This window comes from Copadichromis virginalis, linkage group LG12 (assembly GCF_057382275.1).
Source record: "Copadichromis virginalis isolate Kocher_CV1m ecotype Utaka linkage group LG12, C_Virginalis_male_GT1.1, whole genome shotgun sequence".
In the NCBI taxonomy this organism is placed as follows: domain Eukaryota; kingdom Metazoa; phylum Chordata; class Actinopteri; order Cichliformes; family Cichlidae; genus Copadichromis; species Copadichromis virginalis.
Window position 1 is genome coordinate 38,145,343 of NC_140629.1, and position 22,896 is coordinate 38,168,238.

Sequence of the window (22,896 nt, forward strand, 5' to 3'; positions counted from 1 at the left end):
TTAATTCATTTCAGTCCATACATTCAGATTCAAGCATTCACACTGCAGTTTCTTCAGAAAATGCACTTTCTAGTTATTATATCATCTTCCGTACGTTTTTTGGCATCTAACTCCTTCAAAACCGTTCAACTTAGAAAAACCATTCAAACACCGTTAGATTCCTATTCTTTTGGACATGACTGCTTCTATTTTTCTCATTTTTAACATTTATATTTTTAATTTTATTCAACTTTATTCAACAAAAATTTATAATGTATTTCAATGGGGAGACCCTTCAAATCCTCATTCAACTTACTCATTTTTAAACTGTATCTACTTCAACATTCGTTGACATAGAGCCACCATTCAAACTTTAAAACGAAGACAAGACATTCAACTATTCAACTTGTATTTATCTTTTCAATATCTATTATACTTTTTCTTCAGTTCCAGTTTAAGTTTCATGATGTTTTTTCAGCCGTTTCAGAGTTTATAATGGGTGTGTATGGGACGGAATGTTGGGGCTAGAGTGAGGCAGCTCAACTGCTAGAGTGAGAGGAGCAAAAAAATTAATCTTAAAATCTTTTTTAAAACTGCTGCTGTGTCTGCAGCGTTTGCTCTACAGGTATGATTTTACCCTCAAAACGTAGCCATCGCTGTCCTCTTTCATCCAATGTGTTTACTATTGTCCTAGGTGTTATGGTTCTTTCATAAATGTCACCAATGCACAGCCTCCTCCCTCCAACTCTTCCATAGACTCTAATGTTAAAATGGCTCAGAAGGTTCGTTTGAAAATCAGAAGAGCATGGTGTCTTTCCACTGTCACCACGTCCATATAATAAGCTCCACAGGCATGAAAACTGAGAATTAGGTAGACTAGACATTGCTGTCGCTCACGGTGAAAGAATTTTGTCAATACGACCTATACTTTTCATTTGGGAACGATTTGTTTCGGCCTGACTTTTCTGTTCATTTTAAGGAGCAAAAGTGAGGTGCATGTCTGTGTACGTGTGTATGGAGCCATTGGGTGCAGTCACTATAGCAACCAGGCTCACACCTGCCTGCTTAACGAGCTCTGCCTGCCACTGTACCAAGATTCATCTTAAACACTTCTCTTTCAACTGCTGCTGTGTCCACAGTGTTACAGCCATCATTTTACCCTCAAAATGTCGCCATTATTGTTCTCTTTCCAAGACAGTATCTTTCAAAGCTCAGGCATTTAAACTTTTTAAACTGTGTGGATCAAAGTGGAGGGATCACATTTTCTTCATTCAGTGATTCAAAGAATATGACCTTTTAATATTCATTCAGATGTTTTTTGACTCTAAATGTTCTTTTCTCATTTCTTAGGGTTTTCTAATTTACATTTAAAACATTTTCAGCTTTTTTCCAACTTCTTCTTCTGTGTAACCTTCAGGTTTTAGCAGTTCAGCACCTTTGTTTTCAGGTTAAATTTGGTTTTTTTATTTTTTTTTATTTCATTCAATATTTTTAACTCAAAATTCAGCAATTAATTCATTTCAGTGCATACATTCAGATTCAAGCATTCACACTGCAGTTTCTTCAGAAAATGCACTTTCTAGTTATATTTTATTCTGTATTCCGTACGTTTTTTGTACTCCTACTCCTTCAAAACCGTTCAACTTAGAAAAACCATTCAAACACCATTAGATTCCTCTTCTTTTGGACATGACTGCTTCTATTTTTCATATTTTTAACATTTATATTTTTAATTTTATTCAACTTTATTCAAAAAAAATTTCCCAAAATTTCCCATGTATTTCAATGGGGAGACCCTTCAAATTCTCATTCAACTTATTCATTTTTAAACTCTTACTACTTCCACATACATTGACATAGAGCCACCATTCAAACTTTAAAACGAAGACAAGACATTCAACTATTCAACTTGTATTTATCTTTTCAATATCTATTATACTTTTTCTTCAGTTCCAGTTTAAGTTTCATGATGTTTTTTCACCCGTTTCAGAGTTTATAATGGGTGTGTATGGGACGGAATGTTGGGGCTAGAGTGAGGCAGCTCAACTGCTAGAGTGAGAGGAGCAAAAAAATTAATCTTAAAATCTTTTTTAAAACTGCTGCTGTGTCCGCAGCGTTTGCTCTACAGGTATGATTTTACCCTCAAAACGTAGCCATGGCTGTCCTCTTTCATCCAATGTGTTTACTATTGTCCTAGGTGTTATGGTTCTTTCATAAATGTCACCAATGCACAGCCTCCTCCCTCCAACTCTTCCATAGACTCTAATGTTAAAATGGCTCAGAAGGTTCGTTTGAAAATCAGAAGAGCATGGTGTCTTTACACTGTCACCACGTCCATATAATAAGCTCCACAGGCATGAAAACTGAGAATTAGGTAGACTAGACATGGCTGTCGCTCACGGTGAAAGAATTTTGTCAATACGACATGTACTTTTCATTTGGGAACGATTTGTTTCGGCCTGACTTTTCTGTTCATTTTAAGCAGCAAAAGTGAGGTGCATGTCTGTGTCGTGTGTATGGAGCCATTGGGTGCGGTCACTATAGCAACCAGGCTCACACCTGCCTGCTTAACGAGCTCTGCCTGCCACTCTGCCAAGATTCATCTTAAACACTTCTCTTTCAACTGCTGCTGTGTCCACAGTGTTAAAGCCATCATTTTACCCTCAAAACGTCGCCATCGTTGTTCTCTTTCCAACATCTTGTCTTTCAAAGCTCAGACATTTAAACTTTTTAAACTGTGTGGATCAAAGTGGAGGGATCACATTTGAGTCATTCAGTGATTCAAAGAATATGAACTTTTAATATTCATTCAGATGTTTTCTGACTCTAAATGTTCTTTTCTCATTTCTTAGGGTTTTCTAATTTACATTTAAAACATTTTCAGCTTTTTTCCAACTTCTGCTTCTGTGTAACCTTCAGCTTTTAGCAGTTCAGCACCTTTGTTTTCAGGTTAAATTTGGTTGTTTTTTTTTGTTTTTTTTTTAAATTTCATTCAATATTTTTAACTCAAAATTCAGCAATTAATTAATTTCAGTGCATACATTCAGATTCAAGCATTCACACTGCAGTTTCTTCAGAAAATGCACTTTCTAGTTACTTTTATTTATTTATTTATTGCCTTGAATGTTTAGCCAGTCCAAAAGCACCTGTTGCCATGGCAATGAGGTGCTTTTCTGATTTGTACGACTTCACTTGAGCCTTTCCATTCGATACAAAGAAAGCAAAAAGGAGGAAGTGCTCTGGGAACTACACGGTGTCAGACCCCCTCAGACCCCCTCGCTGTCATCTTTGAAACATAATCCACGGGCCAGACGTCGTCGTCTCCATCTTCTCTTTCCTATTTTCTCTACCCGACCCTGCTTCTGTCTGGAAACAGATACCATCGTATTGATCGGTTCCTCCCGTCTTCTTCTGCCGTAATTCATCTCTGAAATCATGTCATCAGCTGATAGTTTTAATGCCATTGTTGAGAAGAGCAGGTGTGTGTGTGTGTGTGTGTGTGTGTGTGTGTTAGACTGGTACAAATATCTACAGACATGCTGGTGCCTCACACCTCCCACCTGTTTCTTGCGGGTGAAGCTGTACATTCTGTCAATGGGAACAGGATTCGCTGGATTTTTTTGTTTGCTCGCTTTCACATAGACCAACTTTCCTGGGGAACAATTACTGAGCATCTGCAGTGTGCTCCTGTTTGGCTTTGCCCCCCAAGCTGTTATACAGACCTGGGATCTCGCCGGCCGTCAGCCCGTAAAGTTGAAGACGCTGTGAATATCTTGTTTGACAAGTACTTTAATCAGAAAAAATGAAACTCTAAGGAGCAGCAGCAAACTTGATGAGCAATCCCTGCTCTTTAAAAGCACTTTTGCAGTGGAGTAGGTCACGGGAAATTGAATAGGTTCATGTAAGCTGAGTGTAAAATGTTTTATCTGCAAATTTACTGGATAATGGCAAAACTTACATTCGCTCCTCTGAAGTGGTTCTTTCATGGGGGGAGCTGATTTTTCTGAGTCATTTTGGGGCCATTTTAGACCCTCAGTGTGGCTGGATGTGAGTGGGAGCAGAGGCACTGTGAAGGTAGATGTCAGCACAGTGTGTTAGAAATGGGCTTTATAACAGCTATATAACAGCAGTTTTCCTGGAAGAACTACTGTTAAGTATCCATTTCATGGGTCAGACAAAAACAAACGTTATTAATATTTCATTTTATTTAGTAAACATAAACAGGGCGATGTTTGTGAACTTTAAAAACACCATCAATGTGGTCTGTTTTGTCATGAAGCAGGTGTAAATAATTAATCTTCATTTGCTCCTGTTATCTTTTGAGCGCCCTGTAGGGGAATTGCAGCCAATTGGCTGAAGGTGAAGAAGCTCTCTGTGGATTGGCTCTGCTGTTAGTGTGTATTTAATGAAGAAAAAGGAAAACCACTTGAATATGTTGGTTTTATTAGTAAGACTTGATTGTGCAAAAGTTACTTACAATATGCAAACAAATAAAACTGATTCCTTACAGGGAAACGTGCTGTGAGATCATCGTTCTACAGTTTTTGAACAGGATGTGACTTCCCGGTGTGTTTGTTTGTGTTATTAAACCAAAGTCATGTAGTTCAGAAGATAAATGACCAAAGGGAAAAATAAAATGTTGTCAATCAGTTCCAGCCATGTCAACAAATGTCCCGGCTTTTCATCATTGCAGAGCCTTTTTCAGTTTTCCTCTGCAACTCTTTCAAAATGATAAGACAGAAGTAAAGTGCACTGGCAAGCCTCCATTATATCTGAAAATGGTGACCGGCGGAGCTTTAACAGCATGACACAGAGTAGTCTGTACATGGGTCGTCAGGTTGTCTAGGGTTAAATAAGCCTGAGAGCGTGTCTGGCAGTCGAATTATTCATGGTTTGTTACCAACTTCTGTTTGGCTTGTAGACTTATTGAAGTGTTTTTCTGCTTTGGGCAACAGTCTTTGCACGACCAGAGCAATACAAGCACTTTCCTTCCAAGATAATTTGATGTCATCTGCCTGCAGCAACTTGTTTAAGGTGCCTTTTATTAGCTTGTGGTGAGCGTGCACCTGCTCCACACGGGAAAAGCAGAAGCTGTGGTGCTGAAAGCAGCTCGCAGCGGTTTTCATTAATGTGTGGGGAAATTTCAGAAGGAGGAAACAAGGATGTGATTTGGGTTCATATATAGATAACGCTGAGATTGATCCCTTTGTTTAAACCCATTAGTAATAAAGTTACCAAAAATAATGTTTTTACACAAAACTTTCTCAGACCTCCCAAGATTCGGTCGAAGGCAGAAGAAGGACACCGTCTGCTGGTCAGGACGAAAAAGGGTTCAGTAGAGAGAATAGAATAGAATAGAATACAATAGAATAGAATATTGATCCCAAAGAGGAAATGTATTTCTAGTAGTGATGGGTATCGTTTAGGTTTTATCCGATACCGGTGCCAAATCGGTACTTTTGAAACGGTGCCGGTGCTCAAACGGTGCTCAAACCGGTGCTTAAAGAATGGAGAACACAAAATTGGTCCAAAAACCTCTCATGTTCAGCTGTTTTTTTGTAAAAAGATAACAATGTTAGCCTTTTCTGCAGCTATGGGGCATATATGGTATCACTCTTGGCTGGAAGCAGTGCTTAAACAATGGAAAAAACACAAACTTTGTCCAAAAACCTCTCATGTTTAATTGTTTTCCACTTTTTCTTTGGTCATTTTAGCCTTTTTGGCCAGGGTGAAGGGAGTATCTGCCATCAAACAAGAAGACAGCTGCATGTAGCTATGATGATGTTTGCTAGTTCACCTTACCTGCATTAATGTAATAACGTGGTTAGCCTACTAAACGTAAATTACACACGAACAACATGAAGCTACTCACGCAGAGAAGAACGGCTGCTGCTGCATCATCATCCTCATCATTTCTGCTACACTGGCAGGGCTAGGGGCCAGGACTCTCCTCTTCGGGTTCTTGGGGGATGTTGCAAACTCCGGGTCGATAACAGGCACCACACCCGCAGTAGATGTGCTCGGTGTGAGGTCTCGCAGCAAGCTATCATACGGCGCATTTCTGGGCTTTTGAAAAAAAACGCTATGCGTTGCCAGGTGTTTCATCGGATTCTTGGTGTTACCTCCTTTAACAGTATCACAGTATCAGCTTAAAGCACTTGTTGCTGCTGAGTTTGCATCTTCTGCTGTGAAGTACAGCCAGACTTTGACCGCTTCGCCTTGGGCATTTTTAATCTGTAGCTCTGCTCTAACAGAACGTACGTACCTGGACCCGCCCACTATCCTCGGAAACGTAAAATGATTGGCTAGAATCTAAAGTGTATCACAGGTCAGGAAAAAAAAGCACCGAAATAAAGCACCGAAATGTGCGCTGCTTTTCGGTCTGGTTACTACCGTTTATGTCAGAACCGGTGCCATCATGGCACCGGACACCGGTACCCATCCCTAATTTCTAGTTTAAAAGTTCCAAACAGTACAGCCACCATATACATGCAAAGCACAACAAACCACAATCTGAGTAACGCTAAACATCAGTATAACTGTTATGCTGCACTCAGTGACCTCGTTAGTACAGACTGCTGTACAGATCACTGATTGAACAAGACACAGAGAAGCTCTTTATCTTCTAACAGAAGGTAACCGTTCATATTGCGAGTACAGGGTCGCACAGAGTAACCCTCGTTGTAACACTTGCTGTTAATAAAGAGTCAGGACTGTGATGGGCGTCGTGGCTGTGATTTTCATGGCTGTCTGCAACCTTCATCTCACTGTTACTGAGAGATCTCTAAACCGTGCTGTTATTCCATATCTGATTACACAGAAGTGTCATTTCTTTATTTAACATTTATTTAACCAGGAAGTTAACGTCTCTTTGTCAAGGAAAACTTCCCCAAGACGTCACACCATTACAGTGTTACAAGTTTAAAGTTAAATATCTGCATTTAAAGTAAATAATAAATAAATAAGCAAAAACAGGAGAACTCAAAGTAAAAGCAAAGCATCTACAGGTCTCCAGCTGAGCAGCACCACCTGAATGTCTCACAGGACCCCAGAACAAGACGAGCAATAATAGTGATCTAAGAAAAAACAGGCTCGCCAAATCTAGTCAATACAGTTTCAGTCATAATACAAATTACAGAAAATCCTTAATATCACAGTGGCTGACACAGCCGTCTTCTATCAGAATCAGAATCAGAATCAGAATGGGTTTATTGCCAGATGTTGAGGTTTACAACATTAGGAAATTGCTGCGGTGCTTCAGTGCAGACAATAAGAATTAAAGTGCTATGTAGAAAGAAAGATATGTGCATGAGATATACATGAGATATATACATGAGAATAAGAATTATGAGTGCTACATAGAAAGATATATACATGAGTGCAGGTGGTGATCAGTGCCAGACATGAAATGATGCAGTGACACAGCGTAGGGTCATGTGTTAGTGGCGGGGACAGTCATGTGGTTATTGTTCATGTGTCCAACAGCAGAGGGGAAGAAACTGTTCTTGTGGCGAGAGGTTCTGGTGCGAATGGACCGGAGCCTCCTGCCTGAGGGGAGCAGGTCAAACAGACTGTGTCCAGGGTGAGAAGGGTCAGCTGAGATCCGGGCTGCACGCCGCAGTGTCCTGGAGGTGTACAGCTCCTGCAGAGATGGGAGTCTACAGCCAATCGCCTTCTCAGCAGAGCGCACAACACGCTGCAGTCTCTGTTTGTCCCTGATAGTGGCTCCATATTCTAAGAATATGGAATACAATGCAAATGTATTACATATATGTATCATATGTTTGTTTTCATCAGAAAAACTTATGACAGGAGCAGAGGACAGGAAGGTGTCAGCATGTAGGGAGGAGCTACAATAACAAGGCGTTCATTATAATCATTACCAAGAGAGGACGAGCGGCGAGTGTGGTGGACAAAGATGGGTTTGCTCTGGGGAAGGACACCATGGGGACGGTGGGATGTTTTAAAGGTCAAAACTAAGATTTGTCCTTTTTTCATGCTTTTTAGGTTAAAAGTGTTTCTGGTGTTTCACACAATCAAAGCGGTGACATTTGGCATGTTCATCACTTTAAGTTAAGGTTCTAGGCTGGTTACAGCTGTACGAGAAGGTTGATCAGAGATCAGTGGTAGCTTGGATAGCTTGGTGTCTCTATAGGCTGGCTACAACACACAGAGACAGAAACCTGCTGGGGTTTTATTTGTTTGTGTTAAAATGTTGAAATATTAGAATTCCCTCACCAAAACAGTGGGACGGTCTTCTCAGAGAGGCTTTTAGTGAAGCTGACCTCAGAGTAAGGCTCCGACACAGTTGAGGTCAGGTTCAGTAACTTGAATTAGTTGAGGTGAAGCCTAGCAGACGACTGCCTGCTGCTGCCTCCTCTGTGATTATGATCTGTCAGCAGAAGCAGCCACTACCTAATGGCAAAATTAGCTTTAGGGACCAACCTATTAACGTGTTCATCTCTTCTGTAATGTTGGACCTTTTAAAATGGGAGCTTTGGGAACTAACTCATCTGTGGAAATCTGTGGAAATAGCCACAAGGACCTGATGTATTTGGCACTTTTTGGTTTAATTTGCTTGCTTTCAGCAGATTTAATCCATCAGTCCTTCCATTTGCTTTTATTTATCCAGGGCCGGGGCACAGGGCAACAACCTAAGCAGAGAAGCCCAGACCTCCTTCCCCTCAGACACTTCCTCAGGCTTATCCAGGGGAGCACCAATATAATAAAACTCCAAAATCTAATCATCATAAGGATTACTATAAGCAGATGTCATTAATGTGCACCGCAGCGAGGCAGTGGTCCTTAATTCGAGCCTTCCCTTCCCTGGTTTAGGCTCCAGCACCCTGGCAACCATGGCTTTAAAAGATGATTTGAATAGCGTCCGACTGATCGCTGACCTTATGTTAAATTAGAGAAAAATCTATTTTGGAGAAACAAAATGCGCTCTTGTGTGTTCAGTATTTGGTGTCTTAATTAGGTTATTTTAATAGTATTGCACAGATAAATTGGTGCATCCAAGTTTCCCCAGCAAATAACTGTATTTACAGCAGCGGGAGGGTCTGTGTGGGAATGACTAAAAACAATGTTCCTGGTAATGAAGGGATGTGTCATATGGCTCAGTGGTGTGGTTTTAAAAGTAGACGACAGCTCTTTGTTACAGGGGGAAAAAAGTTACAAAAAATGTTTATTTCACAGAGTTTTGGATAGTAAATAAATAATATTAGCAGCTGAAGCTTTTTAAGTCAGATTTGATCTTGGGTATGTACTTGTACTAGTTAGTGGATTTCCCTCCTCCCTCTCCTTCATCACCAAACTTGTCTTCTTACTTTCTTAACGGTGACTCACAAAGCTGCACCACACTGTGTATCGGTCTCTGTTTCAAACATGGTCATTAACTGTTTTCGTTGTTCCTGCCATCACAGGACGCACAGATAGTCACATTTTTTTAATTGCTCATTTGTGCCAGTTATTGTTGGCTATTGTCCATCGTTGCACCCCAGGATTAAAACAAAGGGAAACCCTGTGCAGTATGTTATGCAAGCATGAGGGTTTACTTTTCTTAGGACACGAAACACTGAGAATCGTTACACAATCGCAATGCACCCATTTTAGTATCCACCTCTGTCCTTACCTGTTAGATAAATGTTTGGGTTTTTTAATCATTTGTAATGACTAACAAGAAAGCCTGCACTTCTTTCTTCTGCCCCCTCATTTTCTCTCGATTAAACTCAATATTTTCACCTCCTCAGTTTATCAGCCACGTCGTGACTCCCAGCACAGCAGAGGACTCTGTCCCTCTCCCAGTTTCAAGTTGCTTTATTGCCTTTCCATGTAAATACATCTCTGGTGCCAAAGCATATGAAGGAAGATAGAGGGGAAAAAATTAAAAATAAGCATTGGGGATGCCTGTACTGGCTGACTGGCCATCGATCACAGGCTGGTTTGATTCCTGGCTGTTCCCGTCCAGATGTCTTCCTGTATTTAACTAAGATGCAGAGCACCAAAGAGCTCTGCTGAACACTAACAGTTTTATTTTGTAAGTTCTACTCTTGGTTGGTTCGGTAATACCTAATAACAGAATGATCCTCCAGAACGCACTGTAGTCCACAGCAGGGGTGGAACATATGTCTTGAGTAGCTGTCTGATATGCAAAAGAAGAGAAATAACAGATGCGTCTGTTTAAAAGTGCAGCCAAACAAACTCACCTGTGAGAATTTAATGTGAAACTTTCTCCCAACAAAGTTTAAAAATCTCAGGAAACAGGAAAATGAAAATATGCACTTTCACCATCCCGTGAATTCTGCCTCACGCTGCATGTGTTGCTCCCTGAGTGGTAACTACACATTGCAAATAGGTTTACTCAGTCATCTCCTACATTGTATCTGATGATCTGTAAATTCCCTTTTATGCTCACCAGGTGAAAACTCTGCCTGTAGTTCTGATTCTGCTGAAGAATCTCAAAGGATGATCACAAACAAGTTCTGCGTGTACTCTCAGGCTGCACAGGAAGTCTTATATTTATGTACTTATACTGCTTATACTGTACGTCTCAAGTATTTTCAACAAGAGAGGAGAAAGTCCCTGAATGGTTGTTGCTGTGGTTGCTGTGGCTCATTAGTTAGAGCAGCGTGAGTGGTATGATCCCTGGCTCCTGCAGTACAGGAGCGACATATGGATCATCCATGAATATGTGAATGAATAAAGTGGTTTTAAAAATGGTCAAATGTTTTTATTAAAAAGCCTAATATAAATGCCAATCTATTTTTGTGTCCAAGTTTTTTACTCGATTCAGCAGAGGTCATAAAGTGCAAAGTACCAGAAAGTGCCAAACCCGCTTTCCAACTTGCAAATATATTCATGCAGCTCAGTTTGTATTTTGCACATGCATAGAAAAAAGCACATCTCCTTTTTGACACTTTTGTGAGACGCATCATTCTTTTATCTCCACATCTCTTCTTTTTCTGCTTTCAAATTCTGTATACAGTATGTTCAGTAGAGACACACAGACTGAGGACATTCATGTCTGTCTTTCTCACTGTTTGACAGAAGTACAAGAATCTGAGTTTCTCCTTCTTTTTCCCAACAGAAAGACCGTTTTGTGAAGCTCCTGGATCAGCTGCACAACTCCCTGCGTATCGATCTCTCCATGTACAGAGTGAGTCAGAGCTTCCAGCTGCTGATAATAGTTTCTTAACTGCAAACAGAGAATACGGTCGTATTAATCAGAATCAATCAGAATCAGAATACTTTATTGATCCCTGGGGGAAATTATTTCAGTCGTTCACAAGATAGCACACGATAGAGGGCAGAAGTCAAACTAGACTACACGGACTACTTACTACATATTTCACCCCCTTCTGCTGTAAGGCAGTTTCCTTATTTCCTGCCAAAAATAACAATAAAAAAATCACCCAGCTGTTGTCCGTTTTCTTTATTTTAAGTTAATTCTGGACCTACAGAAATATGTGAATATAGCATTGGTTTCCATTTGTAGCCAAACGTTTTGCTTGTTATACAATTGAGTGCTTGATTCGATGAATGTTACAGTTTCATCACCATTATGAACAAGAGTTACAGAATATAAGAGCCTAGAAGAGCCTGACCTAAATAGGCTGATGCATTTTAGAAGAAACATAATTAACCAAGTGTTCGTGTGTGTTTATGTGCAGAATAACTTCCCAGCCAGCAGCAAGGCTCGCCTCAGTGACCTCAAATCTACTGTGGATCTTCTCACCAGCATCACTTTCTTCAGAATGAAGGTAGAATCAGCTCATAGTGTATAATCACTAATATCATAGCACTAAAACCAAACAGACAAAACACTGCTGTTATATTATAAGGTTAGATACCTTTAATGATGAAGTATTGACTCAAAGTATTAAATGTATTTTATAGATTTTAGCTTGTTTATAGAGCTTATGTAGATGGATGGATAAATAGATGTTTTTGATACACTTTATATGAAATATACATTTTTTTCCCCTTTGTAATCAGGTTGGTTGGGTTGCTGTTGGATTAGGACATCATAGTTGCACTGTAGTGCAGCATGCTACAATTAAAAGCTATACTTTAGCTGTTAGCAGTAGCGCATGGTCAAAGTAGCTAATTATTTTACTTGAATCTCTCTCTTCCAATTATGTCCTTCCATCTATTGTCTTATCATGTTAATTACACCTTCCTCTGTCTCTTCCTCGCTCTCTTGTTGGGAAGGCTGTCCCTCCTGCTACACTTCTCTGTGGCTAGTGCTAGGAACAGCAAGGGCCTTATATTAGTTCTTGCTGGTACTACGGTGCAGCTGCAAACACAAAATTTAAAGCATTGGTAAAATAAAGAAAAAAATGTAAAATACAGTAACAATGTATACTATACAGAAACACTGCACTGCCACCCCACGTCCCCTCTCTGGAGATTATAGCGTCCTGCTTTTTATCAGGCAAATTTATATTCTAGATTAATAACATGATAACATTGATATTCACCCACTGTGTTCTGTCTTCCCACTCCAATACCCGGTCTCATGCAGGTCTTGGAACTGCAGAGTCCTCCCCGTGCAGCCAACGTGGTGCGAGATTGCGTCAAGGCCTGCCTGAACTCCACCTACGAGTATATCTTTAACAACTGTCTGGAGCTCTTCAACCGCCAGTTTCAACCCGCCGTCCAAGCAGTGAGTGGCTAAGTATCGACATGTTTTAAGCTTCCACAACAGATCAATACATCTTCTGGGAAATTTGTAAATGTTTGACTGAGAGAAGTGATAATACAACAGTATTTCCCATCAGCTACAACCAAAGCCTAAACAATATGTCTGTTAGAGTGATAGAAAGCAGTAGTTTGCTCTCTATCACTATCCAGTGTTGTATAGTGTTACAAAGATCTATGAGTTACTTTTCATGTGACTACAGTGGTTTCTCCCTATTCTGTGGTTGATTTAACAATATTTAAATAAAGCAAACACCAGATTTAACTCTCAGTTTTTACATCAACTCCTCAAATTGCAATATTAATCACATTAATCTGCACTGCAGCCTGGTTTAAGTGATGCTCTAATGAACCCCTATCTGTAGCAGCCACAGAAATATTTCCAGAACAAGGGAAATTTTTAACCTTGCCAAGAAAGATTTTTGTATCAGTGTGTCTAAAGTCATTAAACCATTCGAGTCCCTGAATAAATTAAAAATATGTATTAATGGTGTTATTTTCAGCTTCATGGAGTGTACAAAATCTTATCACATAAATATGGAGCAAGAACATTTTTTAAAATGTGTCATATTATGATAAATTATTCATCGAAATTTCAACTGTCAAGAAAACTTCTGAACTTGTTTTGTTTTCTGCTTCCGTGTAGAACTGAAACATGTCAGGCAAGTCAATTCTTCCTTTATTTCATATTCTTTTTCACGTATGCAGCCCGAGCCAGACAAGAAAAAGAAGAAGAAGAAGAAGGAAAAAGCAGAGGGTCAGGAAGCTGAAGATGATGATGAAGAGGAGGAGGATGAAGAAGAAGAGGAGGAAGAGGAGGAGAAGAAAGAGGAGAGTCAACCGGAAGAGCAGGGCCCAAGCATCCAGAATCTGGACTTTTGGCCTAAACTCATCACACTCATTGTGTCCATCATTGAGGAGGATAAGAACTCGTACACACCCATCATTAACCAGTCAGTGTTTTCCTTTTGTCTTCTATATTCTAATTCTGGGAAATGTGTTGTTGCAGAAGTTGTCTTCATGGAGCAGAACTATCAAGTGTATTATATTTTTGAACTTATATATCTATTGTAATGAATGTTTAAAGACATATAGTACATTTTATTCATACATAAGCTCATTGTGCTTAACACAAGATAAAAACATAAGAACCTGAGTAGGTTTTGCCTTAAGGCAGTGAAAACAGCTAAAACAAGACTGTTTACTACAAAAGTATAGAAGTATAAAAGATCAACTAGGAACTAAAGGTGGTAGGTATTTTTTAATAAAAAAAATAATAACAAAATAGATAACACTTTTATTGTTGAGCAAACTGTGTGGTCTGTGGAGGTGCTAGATAAAAAAAAAATCTCCAAAACACAAAAGCTTTGTACGTTGCAATAGAATCTTTTCTTTTGTTATAAACAATCTTTTTCTTTTTATTTATTCAACTATTTTTACTGCCACAAGGCATTGCAAAACCAGGACAAGTCCCAGTAAATCTACTTCTGGTTTGCTATAGATCAATGGAAGTAACATTTAAAAAAACCAACATGGCCAGGGTTGAACCAGAGCTTTTGATCAATAAGGTTTAAAAGTTAACAACATAAAACAATTGCGCGCTTGCAACTAGTGCAAAATGCTGCGGCACGATTTTTAAGTGGCAGAAGGAAAGTCGACCACATCACTCTGGTTTTGGCTTCTCTACATTGGCTTCCAGTTGAATTTAGGATCCGTTTTAAAGTTCATTTATTGGTTTTAAAATCTCTAAATGGTCTGGCACCTGTTTATTTGTCTGACTTGTTGAAGCCCCACGTCCCCATTCGTTCGCTTCGGTCAGCTGAGCAGCTGCTGCTTTCAGTCCCTAAGTCACAGCTGAAACTTGGAGGAGACCGAGCGTTCTCTGTTGCAGCTCTGATGCTTTGGAATAACCTTCCTCTCCATATTAGACAAACTACATCAGTGCCAGTTTTTAAGTCCTGATTAAAAACCTATTTTTATTCCCTGGCTTTTAACTCTGTGGGTAACTGACATTTTTATTAATTTTATTGCTCTGTCTGGTTTTTGCTATTTTATTCCTATATTTATATTTGTATTGTTCAGCACTTTGGTCTGCCAGGTGTGTTTTTAAAGTGCTATATGCATAAATGATGATGATGATAAAACAAACAGGTTTTAAAAACCAGACAGTGGGATCTGTGTGTGCTACTAAACTCAAATAACTATTTTTTGGTCAGTTGTTAGCTTAGATTAGAGCTTAACACAGATATTGTGTTCAAGTTAAGATATTAAATGATATCCTGGATAAACCCCCAATCGTATAATGTTTGGGCTCAGTGAAGCATAAGCAAAGTAACAGCAGCCAACCAGATGATCAAGACAAGTTTAAAGGGTAACATTTAACAACATTTCCAAAAATCCTTCAGATTCCAGTTACACTAGAAGGGAAAGGGGCTGCAGTGACCCCCATTACTTGCAGAGTAACGAGTATTTTTACTGTCTTACTTCTTTATTCCTCCAGGTTTCCTCAAGAGCTCAATGTGGGTAAAGTCAGCGCAGAGGTCATGTGGATGCTCTTCGCTCAAGACATGAAATATGCCCTAGAGGGTAAGACTATATCTTTGCATACTTGGACAGTATATGTGTGTGTGTGACAGAGACATCTCAGAGAAACCAACTCCTCCTTCTTCCCTTCTGCATTCACACTGTCTTTTCTTCAATCTCCTTCAGTGTTGGATAAGATTGACCACTACCACTGGAAAAATGGTGAGATTAGAGATAAAAATATGGAGATACAATCAGAAAAGTCAGTAATCGGGATTCCAGAATAGGGTTAAACATCTCCTGAGACCATTTCTATAAAAACTTGTTCAAACCTCTCAGCACTGAGCTAAAACACACTGACAGTAAGCATCAGAGAGTAAGAATGTTCATTGTAATATCAAATAAAAGTGTGTGCAAAGTTCTGAGACTGTTGCTGATAAGGGGAAAATACAGGAAGCAGGTGTTAGTGTTTAACATTTTTAGAGCTGAATTATTGATATTTTTATAACATCAGTGATTTCCCAGGAGCCTCCACTTTAGAAATGTGTGGACTCTAGTTGGGTTCTTTCAAGATAAGTGCATATAGGTTAGTCATCATAACGAGCTAACTTCGCTACCTAACAGTCAGCTGAGATCTGCTTAGCTGCTCAGTATTCTGACTTTTGATCGTGTCTCACGTCAGACTTGTAGAAACTGTAAAAGCTAGTGTCCTAAAACACATCGCCTGAGCAGGTGTTTAAAGCTTGGCTGTGACCCTGTGTGTTGACTTTAGATGATTTGTTTTTAGTTTTGTAGTTGTTTCACAGCAACAAAGAGGAAACTTGCGAAAAAGTAGATTTTAGTAGCAAATTTGACTGGTGGCTGGTTTTCCAGCCTTCTGTTTTGTGCGTAGTGTACTTTCCAGCTCCTCTAGTATTTTTCTTCTAACATGTTTTTCTGAAGCCCTTCTCATCTCAGTTATTGCTGCCACAAACTTGCTTCTCTTTCAGTTTCTATTCTTATTGCTTTTGTCATATTTCTGTTGCCATCTCAGCTCCCGCTACATTTCGTATCCGCAAAGTTGACTTCTACGCTGGTAAGAGTGTGTGTGTGATGAGTGTGCATGTACGCATTTCGTTTGTCTTCAGTAGTTTCCTAAGGGTTTTTTTTTTTGCACCAGTAAAACTTATTTAACTGCATTTATCTTTTACTTAATTAAATTAGAACAAACATTCTCCCTTTATTCTATCTATGTGTGTACATCCTTCTTCATAAATGATGCAGATGTTGTTTCTCTGTATAATTTATCAATTTTTTTTAGGAGTGAGACAATAACGGAGAAAAACGACTGCATCAACTTGCAATCGTGAAAACCAAACTATTAGCCTAGTGGACGTATTACACATGTGTAGCAGTTTGAGTATTGGAGTTTTGTTTAATGGTAAAAAGTGTTGATATGAAAAAAGCAGGCATCTCCACGTTCAACCTGGTTACCTCAAAAACAGCTTATAACAGTTTATAATACTGGTATAATTATTAATGTTCAACATGTTATCAAATGATCTGTAACGTAATCAGTGTGAGGACTAGGGATGGGTATCGTTTAGGTTTTATCCGATACCGGTGCCAAACCGGTACTTTTGAAACGGTGCCGGTGCTTAAACGGTGCTCAAACCGGTGCTTAAAGAATGGAGAACACAAAATTGGTCCAAAAACTTCTCATGTTCAGCTGTTTTTTTGTAAAAAGATAACAATGTTAGCCTTTTCTGCAGCTATGGGGCATATATGGTATCACTCTTGGCTGGAAGCAGTGCTTAATCAATGGAAAAAACACAAACTTTGTCCAAAAACCTCTCATGTTTAACTGTTTTCCACTTTTTCTTTGGTCATTTTAGCCTTTTTGTCCAGGGTGAAGGGAGCATCTGCCATCAAACAAGAAGACAGCCGCATGTAGCTATGATGGTGTTTGCTAGTTCACCTTACATGCATTAATGTAATAACGTGGTTAGCCTACTCAACGTAAATTACACACGAACAACATTAAGCTACTCACGCAGAGAAGAACGGCTGCTGCTGCATCATCATCCTCATCATTTCTGCTACACTGGCAGGGCTAGGGGCCAGGACTCTCCTCTTCGGGTTTTTGGGGGATGTTGCTAACTCCGGGTCCGATAACAGGCACCACATCCGCAGTAGATGTGTATCAAAATCCTCATAGATTTTAAACCTGTCTTTACTTTGGCTGTTGTGGCTGTTGTTTTTTGCAGAACATGAGAAGCATAAGCTCTGTAAGACTGCTGACTACATGAACCTGCACTTTAAGGTCAAGTGGCTGTACAACGAGTACGTTAAGGAGCTGCCTGCCTTCAACGACGCTGTGCCAGAATACCCTGCGTGAGACCGTGTTTTCTCTCTCATTATTTCTCCTTCAGACAAAGGAGAGCTCTTGTTGATTGATTTTTCTGACTTTCCAATTAGATTTGGTGTGATGTTGCATACCAAACACACTCGAAGCATTTCTCTCTGGGTTTTGACACTAGAAATATGGAGGAATAATAACATTAGCCAGAAGAGTTATCAGCGAGCACATTTTTTTCCCAAGGCCTTTGCTCTGTTTCACAGTTTAGATAACCAAAATTCAATAGGTTCACGGAGAAATGACCTTTTAATACAAAGGCACAAGATGTTTTTACACTTAAATATTTCTGTTCTACAAACTATAACATGTGGATGTAAAATATAAAACGCCAAACAAATCAGGTAAATTAGAACTGCAATGAAATGAATTTTGGACAGCTGAGCTTTGAAAACGTTTTCAATCTGCAAACGTTCCAGTTTTTCAGGCTGTCAAAGAGAAGATTAAACTTTGTTTAGCTTTGTCTGTTTCCTATTATTCCTTCAGATGGTTTCTCCAGTTTGTCCTTGCCTGGCTCGCTGAGAACGAGGAGGTATCCATGGAGTTTATGCATGGAGCGCTGGAGAGAGACAAGAGAGAAGGGGTGAGTCAGAGACTCGGGAGAAATTATTCTGTTTGCTGAAAGTTGTCACGTCATCGTGAGCAAAACAAAAGTGTCACAGACTCCTTTGAATAAGCAACAAGTTTATCGTCAGAGCTCTCTGTTAGAGTCTGAATGAAGACGTACGCAGGGAAGAGGAGGTAGTGCTCGGTCAAACACAGGATTTTAATCCAGAAGAGCTCATTTCATGTCATGTTTGAAGAAATCTTCGGGGTGGGGGTGGTGGAGTATCAGCAGGCTGGCTGTGATGGGCTGATCTGGCTAAAAAGCCCATTGATTATGTAAACATAAACCAGTGTTTTACCAGCATCATTTTTGACTTTTTGTTAAGTGGATGAATATTTTTTTTAAAGCACAAACTGTTTAATAATCTGTGGATGCATAAAAAGCGAGACAAAAACGTCATCTTGCAGCTCTGATCCTGATCTTGCTTTTTTCCACGTCATTGTCGTGATGATCATGGTCAAAAATCAGATGTGTGTGTGCTCTAGTTTTATCAGTCTGGACTGCAAAACCAACCGTATTATTTTTGTTGCTGCTGTTTTTGAACAAAGGCTTACGTCAGAGCTCGTAGCCTTACACGGTTTCGTTGTGTCAAGCCTCACTGTCAGCCCCCGGTCCCTTAGAGATCTCCCACACTGTCCTTAGCTGAAAGTCAAAGCGCTGAGGCTTCGGGCACATTCGAGTATCTGGGCTGAGCACCGGCACAGCGTACACGTGGGTTCCAGCCTTTATTCAGGTGTGCCTCTCGATAAACACATTTGGCACTCCTGTTTATTTGTGGGGAGCTGGTGGGAGGAGATGTTATTGCTAGTGAAGCCATGTGAACTGATGATGTGCGGACATTATGAACGTCATGGCTACGCTTTCTAAATAAAGGTATGCGTACGTCTCCGCGTGTAATAAAAAAGAGAGATTTTTAGTTATGCATTCCTTGTTTTTCTTGTCAGTTTCAACAACGTCGTTATCCGAGCATCAAAAACTGTCCTCTTTGAAGAAAATGTATAATTTCACTCTATAAAGTTTCAGTGAACGTTTCTGTATTTCCTGTAAATTGAATCAGAATTGAATCATGGGAAACGGGAACGATTTGCTGGCTTCTCGCTTAGTGAAAATGAAACGTTATGTTTGTGATCTCGTCCATTATGAGCGATATTACTTTACAAGGTTTGCCTAAATGTGATAAATTTATGTTTTCTTGCCATTTGGACACTGCTGAGGTCACAGTGCTTACATGAGGCAGAGGAGGGGATGTGAGATGCAAAGTGGAAGGTGACGCACATCCTAAAAATAAAAAAGCACAAATATAAATGACTCCAGAAGTTTCAGACATCCTGATAAAAGATCGCATGAAAGCTGCTAAAATGTGAGCATTTCTGTTGCAGGTTGTGCCTGTGATTTAAAATATATATTGTCTGGCTGTTGTTAAAATAAACCTACAAAACAGCACAAGCACATCTAATATCACATAACAGATACAACCTGATTGTGCTTGATGCGCCCAGCAGCTGAGAGCACAGAGGAAGAGTTGTTGATCATGTTATTGTCATGGCACCAGAGTGCAACCGCAGTAGAAAAACGATGCAGTAAAAAGGAAAGCTTTCTGCAGTAATGACAGAATAAAAGACCGCTTCAGACTCGTGACCTTTTGTTCAAATTCTCCCTTTGGTTCCTTCTACTTTTGGACAACTTTTCGTAGATTAGAAGAATGATGAACAAGTGTTTGTCTGCCTCCTGTTGGTCCCCAAGCTGCACTCTGCCGTCCTATTTGTTGGTTTATTGTGCTAAGACAGCTATTGTGTGTCCTAAAGAGGTTTGGCCCTTTTTGTGGCCTGAGCAGGTGGTTATTTTCAGTCATGCTCACACGGCTTGGCCTGCATGTGCATTTTCAAACATCGAAAGATTAAACATTTAGATATGTCTGTGAAGGTTCTCAGTCATCCAGGTCATCGTAGTCAAAGGATATAAACCTAGTGGGTTACTCCCACTAGGTTTATATCTGGGACTCTCCACCATTTGACCTTAGAACTGAAGAAGCTTCTCGGATGAGAGGTGAAACGTCTTCAAGCAACTTAAAGAAGTCCAGACGCTTTTCTTTGCAAGCTCCTTTGAAAACGTTTAGATACGTTTTTTTCTCATTTTATCTTGACTCATAAAAATCATTAAGAAAGTGGTAAAAATGGAGCATAGAGGTTACATAGTTGCAGGTGGATGTGATGTTGGAGCTGAACCTTTTGTGGAGTATATAAGATGCAAAAGAGCAATACATCGAAAAGGGATGTAGGTTTAATATTAGTATTTGAAGAATACGGTACATTAAATGAGAGAAGGGGAGGACGTACGAGTCAGCAAGGAGGAACACAGCGTAGGGAGACTGTTTGTTTTTTTTATTTGTGTCAAAGTAAAAAAATGTCCTCTTGTTCCTCTGTCTGCAGTTTCAACAGACATCTGAGCATGTTCTGTTCTCCAGCTCGGTGGTGGACATCTTCACTCAGCTCAATCAGAGCTTTGAGATTATCAAGAAACTGGACTGCCCTGACCCCACGGTGGTGGCACATTATAACAGACGCTTTGCCAAGGTGAGCCCCGTGCCTTTGTTTAGAGCCCATTTTGTAACTTTGGTCTCTGCAACACTGAAAAACATCTCAGATCTGACAGCATCTTAGTTTTTTATTCATTTCTCTGTTTTCTGCTGGCTAAACGCGAACATATGCAGAGACCATGTCTCACATTAGGAGCATATTAAAACATCCTTTTGCTTTCCAAGAACTACTGTTGATAGGTCAGGTTACTCTTTAAGAGAGCGCTTTACAAAAATACTCACTGGCTCTTACCTCTAGTGCAGGCGTATCACGCATGCAGCCAGTGAGGCCAGAATCATCCCACCGATGGTTCTAATGAGGCCCAGTTTGAAAATGTGAAAACTGCAAAAGAAGAAAAGCAGAAAAACTGAATTTTTGTCAGTTTATAAAACATCGAGCATGGCCTGTCATAACTGGATAATAAACTACTGACAGAAATGAAGTTTAAACAAGAGTAAACATAATTTACTCTAAATTAACAGAATATTTCTGTTTAATTAAATCCAGATAATGAGCTAAAAGTGTTTTTTCTATAATTTTCCTCAGTAATTTCTCAAAGGGGAAGCCCTTCTAATAGGTTTCTGTACATTTCTGGAGTATTGCAGCAGCAGAGTCGGTTCACTTCGGGCACGCTTGCACTTGGGGAAATACGTAGAGATGATGACCACTAGCTCAGAGTGAAACCAGAATATTTGCTGCACTATTTGCACTTTAGTGTAATCTGATATAGCACAGACTTAGGAAGCTCACAGGTTCAACAGCGACTGTTCTCTCATGCTCAGAGATGCAGTGTGAAAAAACTTCATATTTGCTATATCCTTTTAAATATTTGAATTTCCCTGCACCTCACTGCTCATAACACACACATTTTCTGTTTTGGATATTTGGACAAGTTAAAGTGGGATAGTGGGTAGCGTGGATTGATCAGTTAATCGAGAAGATCATCTGACTCTATTCAAAAGCATCAGCCTTTTTAGAAGACCGTTTCCTCCTTTTATAATCTAGTAAAATTGAATTGTTTCTGAGTGATTTCAAGACAGAAATATTAGCTGGTTTAGCTCCAGCCATCCCCGATACATCATACAAAGGCAAGAGGTTGTATAAATGTAGACATGAGGAGGAAAATTGTATGCAGAAGGCTTTGAGATCAGAATTTTCTTGCACTTAAAGAATTTCATGTCTATATCTTTACTAGCATGTGACTCTGGTATGCAGTTGTTTGTTTGGAGTAAGTTTTTCATGACTGTATCCATCAGTGGTGCAGAGGTGAGATTCTTTACCTGAAAGTTCCTGCTCGCTGCAGCTGTAGACCATGACTCCTACTGAGGTCTTTACTCGAGTCTTCTTTGTTCAGTCTCTTGAATCATTTCTAACTCACTAACGAGTTTCAGGTATTTCTCTGTAAAACATACAAACAGGGCATAAAGTGTAGGGTTATGTTTTTTCTTGAAATGTAATTTAAGGCAGGTCCTTTTAAGCAGAGCCGTTCAATCAAACAAACCTCTGCAGAGAAACTGTGTGTGCGCGCGTCTGGTGTTATGGCTCGATCGATACGGGACTCATTAAATAAAGAAAGGCTAATGGAAGCCATCACTCTGAGCTGTCCATCTCTCTGTCCCCGACCCTTGACTTGCTTTTCATTTTGTGCCGCTCCGCTCATGTTAATCTCCTCCTGAGTCTTTTCATCTCTACCCATCCCATCAATCCTGGGACTCTTGTCTTTTGTGTTCCTACTTTTCCGTCTACGTCTGCCTTTATTTCTTCTTCATCTCTTTGTCACCCTCCAGTTTCACATTGTTCTGCTTTCCTATGCAAGAAACAATAATTAGTTTGTTTTTAAAAGTGTGAGGAAAAAGAGATGGCTGCAGAACTTGAGTGATATAAAGCCGCACTAAGCAGTGCAGGCAGCTATCAAGCTGCATGTTTAATGCAATAGTTTGTAATCTTGCTGAGTCAGCAGAAAGTAGGGAAATCTCTCACAGTGAGCCCACGGTGCTGTGAGGCACAAGTTACCACTGTGATGATGACAAATTAACTCTGTGATTTATTTAAAAGTGCCCTGTTGAGTTTTTATTGCAAGCAAACATGTCATTCTTTGTTTCCCATCAAAAAGC

At 39.7% G+C, this 22,896-nt stretch overlaps 1 protein-coding gene across 1 annotated transcript in view; it reads left to right on the forward strand.

Moving 5' to 3' along the window:
• Positions 1–22,896, forward strand: part of LOC146697612 (protein unc-13 homolog B-like) — a 79,984-nt gene that overhangs the window by 31,207 nt on the left and 25,881 nt on the right. The window contains exons 14-21 of the mRNA XM_085476430.1: positions 11,069–11,137; positions 11,652–11,741; positions 12,506–12,646; positions 13,390–13,634; positions 15,182–15,267; positions 17,451–17,577; positions 18,086–18,182; positions 20,636–20,779. Of these exons, the coding sequence (XP_085332556.1) occupies positions 11,069–11,137; positions 11,652–11,741; positions 12,506–12,646; positions 13,390–13,634; positions 15,182–15,267; positions 17,451–17,577; positions 18,086–18,182; positions 20,636–20,779 (999 nt within the window). The remainder of the gene's footprint in view (positions 1–11,068; positions 11,138–11,651; positions 11,742–12,505; positions 12,647–13,389; positions 13,635–15,181; positions 15,268–17,450; positions 17,578–18,085; positions 18,183–20,635; positions 20,780–22,896) is intronic.